A 7,223-nucleotide genomic window follows, 5' to 3' on the forward strand; every position below is an offset into this window, starting at 1 on the left:
TTAGCCAGGATGGTCTCGATCTCCTGACCTCGTGATCCGCCCGTCTCGGCCTCCCAAAGTGCTGGGATTACAGGCTTGAGCCACCGCGCCCGGCCCACTCCTCCTTTTAAATTTTAAAGCAATGTCAAGTTTTTTGAAAACCCAATTTAATTACATATAAAGAATATTAATATAGACTCTTTATGCATATTATATTAAAAAGAACTCATTCTATGCATAAAATTTCAAATTGTGATACCTTCCAAGAATTAAAAACAACCTCATTAAGAACAGCATAATTTCAAAGCTAGTCGGGTGGGATGAATTACAAATGGGGTTAACACTGCTGTGAATCGTGGATGCGGTGTTTTAATTAATTCTGCATCTCTTGTGTTCTGTCCTGAAGTTTGAGAGGTTGCAGATTGGTGGCCACCACCCCACCGGAACCCACAGCAGCATTTCATTTCCAGACTCAGAAGGTTTCATGTAAACATCTGGCTTTCTGGACTCTCTTGAGTGACGGGAATATGCAGTTGGCCTTCCCATATGGTTGCACTTGTCTGGGCTCATGCTGGCTGCCTCTTTGGACAGGACCAGTGGCCTCTTTGCCTGAGTCTCCCCACTTTCTGATTAATTATGCTTGGCCTTGTCTCCTGTTTCTGTCACCTAGCTGGTCCCTGTAGACTTCCGGACTTGTGATTTTTAGGGAATACCAACAGCATTTTCCCAAGAATCCCTCGTATGTCACTTGGCTTCGAGGCTGGGCGAGGTGTCCATGGCCTTCTTGTATCTGCACCTCGCAGTTGCTCAGTTAGGCAGGTGAGGACTCTCATCCTACTTTACAGATGGGAAGTCTGAGGTCAGGTGGCCGTGGCATCAGACCCACCCGCTTCTCACCTGAGTGTGGTCCTTATCAGTTGTGTGGCTTTGCAGGTCTGGGAGCTCAATTTCCTAATTTGTAAATGGGCATAAAATAGCACCTGTCTCTGCACCGGGGTTCTTGTCCAGATTTGACCAGCTGGTTCTGCCGAAGCACCTAGAACATGCCTGGCCTGTGGTCAGTGCCCAGGAATCTGTGAAAGGCGGGAAGCTTCTGGTTTCGGAGTTAGTGATCTTTGCCTACAACATGCTGTTTAATTTTATTCTCGCAAATTATAGACTTTGTAATCATTCATTCTTTGAAATGATTGATTCTATAACCTCGGGGCTCATCAAATGTTTACCTCCTCGAAAGGGGTTGTTAAAAACCCCCAGTTCTGGGGCCAGTTCTGCCGTGCTTCCGATTCAGCCTTCAGACGGTATTTCCTGGAAAAGAACGTTTCTGAGTGCCGGGCAACATGGAAAAAGGTTCAAGGGTTCTGTGGGGGACATTTCCACCCTCTACGAACATTGACTGGAGAGTGGTTCTGCACCAGGAATGGAGTGAGGAGCCAGAGAGTGTGAGAACCTCTGACACTGAGCACCTCCCACCAGCAAGGGAGACACACGGCTGGCGAAGGAGAGATGCTGGTTGGCTGTTACGGCTGGGAGGGTATGCCAGGTAAGGGCCGGTCTGGGGCCGATTCTGCCTGAGGAGGTTTCTAGGTACCAGACCTCTTATTTTGGAGGCCCTTATGACCTGAAAGTTAAGGAGGTGCAAAAGTAAAGGAGGCGCTCACTCCCTGCTTCCTGCAAGTGCAGAGACAGCATCTGCATAACCTTGACATGAAGCATTCCCTAAATATTGCAGCCCAAGTGCCTCACTTTCCCACCCTGATCTGGCCTTGCTTTTGCTCCATGCTAATATCATTTATATCTAACTACCCACGAGCTGAGTGGCATTGCAGTTGACGAACTTACATGCCACATTTTGTGAACATCGAATTAAACACTGAGTCATTTTGAGTTTTCTAGTTTCTTCTATTTTGGAAGAAATAGAATATTCGATATTCTTCGGCCAGGCGCGGTGGCTCAAGCCTGTAATCCCAGCACTTTGGGAGGCCGAGACGGGCGGATTATGAGGTCAGGAGATCGAGACCATCCTGGCTAACACAGTGAAACCCTGTCTCTACTAAAAAATACAAAAAACTAGCCGGGCGACGTGGCGGGCGCCTGTAGTCCCAGCTACTCGGGAGGCTGAGGCAGGAGAATGGCGTAAGCCCAGGAGGCGGAGCTTGCAGTGAGCTGAGATCTGGCCACTGCACTCCAGCCTGGGCGACAGAGCGAGACTCCGTCTCAAAAAAAAAAAAAAAAAAAAAAAAAAAAAAAAAAAAGAATATTCGATATTCTTCTATTCAATATCAGCATATCCCCACCCCACAGTTTTGGAGGCCCTGGTCAACTCTTTGCCCTGGGCATGAGCATCTAAGGCAGAGTCTATTTCAATCAAAATGTAACATAAGCCACAAATATGAGCTGCATAAACAATTTTAAATGTTCTATTAACTACATTAAAAAGAACATAAGAATAAACAGGTGACAGTCTTTTTTTCTGATGGAGTTTCGCCTTTTTTTGCCCAGGCTGGAGTGCAATGGCGTGATCAGGGCTCACTGCACCCTCCGCCTCCCAGGTTCAAGCAATTCTCCTGCCTCATCCTCCTGAGTAGCTGGGATTACAGGTGTGCACCACCATGCCTGCATAATTTTGTATTTTTAGTAGAGATGGGCTTTTGCCATGTTGGCCAGGCTGGTCTTCAACTCCTGACCTCAGGTGATCCCCCTGCCTCGGCCTCCCAAAGTGCTGGGATTATAGGTGTGAGCCACGGCACCCGACTGACAGTCATTTAAATAATCTTTTTCTTAAAAATAAATCTTTGTAATTTGTTGTGCAATTTACACTTACAGTTTAACCCCATTTGGACCAGTTACAATTTAAGTGTTCAATAACCACGGGCCCTGTTGAAAGGGGAGGGGCCATTTATATTTGGGTCTTGGAGGATGAGCGGAAGTTTGTCTGGTGAAGAAGAGAGGAAGGGGCATTTCAGACAGAGGAAACAGATTCGCTGTGGTAGCATCTCCTATTGGGACGCTTGGATAAAGATTTTGTAAAAAATAGGTGTGCATTTTATGCCAAATGATAAAGTTTTTCTATTTATGAGAATCATATAAAGTTTTCCATAAAATAAATTTATGAAGTGAAAGCAATTGAAAGACACATACGAAGTGCCTAATATAGGTTTTACAAGGAAATGGTAAAATTATAGAGGGTAAATAGGATAACTGAAGTTTAGAAGGTAAACACGTATATTTTGTTGTTACTACAACTTACTCACTTGCATCTAAATCAGTAACTTCCCATATGAGTTAAACCTTCAAAGAGATGCAATAATACGTAGCAGATAACATGCCAATTAAAATATCCATGACAAATGTCTGCTAGACACACATCTTTTAGAAAATGGATCTATCTTTAAACTTAAAATATATTACTTAAAAACCCAGGAAAATCAGGGAATTTTCATGTATTTCATTCAAATTGAACAAATATTAGGATTTTGCTTTCTTTCTTTTTTTTTTTTTTAAATTTGGGCAGGCACGGTGACTCACGCCTATAATCCCAGCACTTTGGGAGGCTAAAGCGGGTGGATCACGACATCAGGAGTTCAAGACATGCCTGGCCAAGATGGTGAAAGCCCGTCTCTAATAAAAATACAAAAAAATTATCAGGGCGTGGTGGCGGGCGCCTGTAATCCCAGCTACTCGGGAAGCAAAGGCAGAGAACTGCTTCAACCCAGAAGGCAGAGGTTGCAGCGAGCCAAGATGGCGCCACGGCACTCCAGCCTGGGCGACAGAGCAAGACTCTATCTCCAAAAAAAATATATATATATATATGTTCTAAAAACATGAACACATTCTGGTTGGATGCTGAGGTTTGAAGAAAAAAGAAGAAAACAAAAAACGTGAACACTTTAGTTGGATTTCAACAAGCAAATCTGTGCTGATTGTTGAAAGCCGATCTCTCACGTCTTCCTGGTGGGCCCAACAGGAGAGGGAGAAGGAAAGGGAGAAAGGCACTCCTGTCGCTCTCATGTCCCTAACACTGACCCCTTTCCTCAAGGCCCCTGACCATCCTCAGCGCACACCCCTCGAGTTTAGTGGTTGACCACCTCCTGGACTTGGTGGGGAAACTGAGACCCCAGGTGTGGACACTTCAGGTGGGAATAAGAGCCCACCGCGTTACCGGATCCCAGGCGTTACCAGATCTCATCCTGAGCCACAAGGTTCATGCGTTCAGCCGCCGCTGTGCTGAGCGGTTTCTGCGCCATGAGGCCTGGGGGCTCCGTGCGCCCGGCTAGCTCTGGCCCTGGGCTCGGCGTCTCGCGTCTCCTGGAAGACCGGTTGCCAGGCAACGCAGGACTCGGAGGCGGAGATGGCGCAGCACCTGGCGAGGGTGGGGTCGCTGTGCTTTCGCCGCGTCGCTTGGGGGCGAGCTTGCTGCCATCCTTTGCTCACGTTTGGGCCCTTCGTCCACCTCTCAGCCCATTTGCTCCTCTGCGGAAAACCTGGGGGAAACCTTCAGACCTAACACTCTAACCTTCTTTGAAAATTTAAATCCGCAGTGGAAGTATGCACACCTACAAGTGGACAAACTCTCAAGTGTACAGAGCTTAATTGAGTATGTCAAAGAGAAGGCTCGCCTGTAAACACCACCTGGAGATTAGAAAACAAATCATTGCCAGCCTGCCCCAGCGGCCCCCAGAGTCATCGTCCTCCTTGGCTCTCATTGACTTCCCTCTGCAAAGATTAGCTTTGCCATGATTTGAACTTTGTGTGCGTGGAACCAACCAGATGTTCTCCTTTGTGCCTGGCTGCCTTTGCCCAATGTCACGATTGACAGAGCATCCCCATTGCTGTGAGTGGCCCTAGCGTTCATTTCTGCTCCTGAACAGTATTTGCTGATGGACGTTGCATTGAGTTTTTGGCCACCACCAAAGTGCTGCTGTAAATATTACGGCACATGTCTTTGGAGAAAATATGCATTTTAGTTGGCGTCCACTCGTTGTAACAATCCCTAAATGAAATTCACAGATAATGTTACCTCCGGACTCCACCACGCCACACTCTTTTCCCCTGCCTATAAGCAGTAATCACTCTATAGTTGGGGTGCTCAGCCAGTGTTTGTTGATTGACTCATTGACCCCCTAGGTTTCCGCCATACCCCATTGTTGTGGACCTAGAGCTGGAAAACGGCTCTGAGACAACAGCAAGGGAATCATCTGCACGAGGTAGGGGGACATTTTTCTGACTTAGCAGCCATGAGATGAGCAGATGTCCAGAGCCTGCCTTGGGGGACTGAGAGAGGAGAAAGCATGATTCAGTTGAGCTACATGTTACCTCCTAGATAATTACCAGGGCACTGGTCTGGGAGGATGCCAGTGTGTGTATCCACCACTTAGGTATCTGAGACTCTCCCTGGTTCATCTCCATGGCCTCTTCCCTTATCAACAGATTTGTACTTTTGTGCAGTGTTTAGAGGGGGGCTCAGCTGGTGTGTTTTCCCTCATAGCACATGTTGCTTTTCTTGGTTGTTGGCAATGCCTGGCCCACGCCCAGTATTGGGGTGGTCCCGACTGTCCCTCAGCTGGATTAGTGAGTGGGCAAGCAGAGGCTGGCATTGGAGCTGAATTGATTAATTAATGAATATATAACATCCCTGACCCACGGCTGAGCCAACTGCAAGCTAGTGGGCTAGCAAGAGGGTGGACAGATCTCTAGGCAGGAAGCTGGGGTTTTCTTCCTGGACTGTTCTCCAAGGTCACCATTCTTACAACAGAGGGGATGATATTCTGGGAGGAAATAAGTGGATGGCTAGGAAGAATGATCCATTATGTAGTAAGAACAAATTCTGCTTTCCTCCTTGGGAGGTTTTGAGGCATTTCTGTTAAGATGATTAATTAAGACTAAATTCATTAACAGTGCCAGACACTGAGGGTTCCTTCATCCTATGGATGTGTGTTGAAAGCTTTTGATGTGTCTGGTGCCAGGAGGGAGTCAGATCTGCAACATCTCTGCTTCCCTGGAGTTGGCACATCGAGTGGGAAGACAGATAATGAAGCCAGGAAACAAATGCACGTGTGACCTCGTGCCAGGGAGAGAGGCATGATGCGCTAGGAAGAGAGTCACACCAGGGCATGAGGCCAGCGGGGGCAGGGACAGGCCAGGGGCTGCGGGGCTATGTTAAACAGGCGGTCAGGGAAGGTTTCTCTGAGGAGGAGACATGCGGGTAAACATCTGGTGTGGAAGATCAGAAGAACTTCCCGCGGAGCGGGTGGTGCGGGGTATAGTTCTCCAGGCAGAACCAGCATGGGGTGTTTGAAGAAAGCAAACGAGGCCAGTGCAGCTGGAGGGTTCCACGGAAATGAAATGGGTGCAGAAATGGAGAAGCAAGCACTCTGCGTCCTCCAGGAGTGTGATCTAGCAGGTAAGCAGATGTGAATGCAACTAAATGATAACGCAGCCTTATATATGAAATGTCATAGGGTATATGTGATTCAGAGCCAGCCCCAGTTGAGACAGAAGAGGACAGAGGAGGTGATGAGTGAGTTGGGTTTTCAAGGATGAGTAAGAGTTTGCTAGTCTTCTTCATTCTCCTTGGCAATATCTGCACAGGGTAGCCTGAGTCCAGGACTAGAAATGGGTAGAGTACTGGACAAATGTCCAGGTTTTGGGATCCGATGTAGCTCAGGTCTCGGGTTTGCCATGTGCCATCTCAATGACCTTGTGCACATTGCTTAACAACTCTGAACCCCCATTTCCTCATCTGGAAAAGGGGATCCTGACTACACCTCCCACTTGTAGGGATCTGCAGAGGCTGAGAGGAGCAGAGGCTGAGAGCTCTGCAGGGGCCTGACAGCAGGGCTCCCAAACAATGGAGGACTTCACTCCTGGTTTATCACATTTGTCGCCAGGGTGCAGGCAGGTACCTCAATCTAAGACACTAAGATTTGGGGGAAGATGTGGGGAGATGGAAATGTGGCTTTGGGTGGAAGCGGAGTTTGCTTCTTGAGCATGTCAGTGTTGAAGGAGAGGCTGTGGATGACCAGTGGCTGGAGGCTGTCCCCAGCGAAGGCTGGGTTCCCTCTTTCTCAAGAGGTGAGAGAGGACCCAGAGCTGCACTCACCAGGGACTGCTCCTCTGGACTCTGCCCTGAGGCTGAGGCTGTCCTGGTCACCCTCAGGGCACCAGCATTCGCTAGCCCCCACGGGGCACCTCCCTGCCTGCTCTGATTTCATGGTGAGAGGGTCTGGATCTGTGTTCCCAGCAAA

General features: G+C 48.1%; 1 protein-coding gene and 1 long non-coding RNA gene across 2 annotated transcripts in view; one reads left to right on the forward strand and one right to left on the reverse strand.

Annotated features, from left to right (window-relative positions):
- Nucleotides 1-4,280, reverse strand: part of CIMIP1 (ciliary microtubule inner protein 1) — an 11,618-nt gene extending 7,338 nt beyond the window's left edge. The window contains exons 1-2 of the mRNA XM_017852186.1: nt 4,156-4,280; nt 1,203-1,284 (exon numbers count right to left, since the gene is read on the reverse strand). Coding sequence (XP_017707675.1) covers nt 1,203-1,284; nt 4,156-4,223 — 150 coding nt within the window. The 5' untranslated portion in view covers nt 4,224-4,280. The remainder of the gene's footprint in view (nt 1-1,202; nt 1,285-4,155) is intronic.
- Nucleotides 4,281-4,329: 49 nt separating this feature from the next.
- On the forward strand, nt 4,330-6,867 carry LOC108515349 (uncharacterized). The gene is made up of 3 exons (XR_001881505.1): nt 4,330-4,810; nt 5,104-5,183; nt 6,757-6,867. It is a non-coding gene; the product is annotated as an uncharacterized LOC108515349 (long non-coding RNA).
- Nucleotides 6,868-7,223: the final 356 nt, after the last annotated feature.

The sequence above is a fragment of the Rhinopithecus bieti genome, unplaced genomic scaffold (genome assembly GCF_001698545.2).
Source record: "Rhinopithecus bieti isolate Rb0 unplaced genomic scaffold, ASM169854v2 scaffold_33652, whole genome shotgun sequence".
Lineage (NCBI taxonomy): Eukaryota > Metazoa > Chordata > Mammalia > Primates > Cercopithecidae > Rhinopithecus > Rhinopithecus bieti.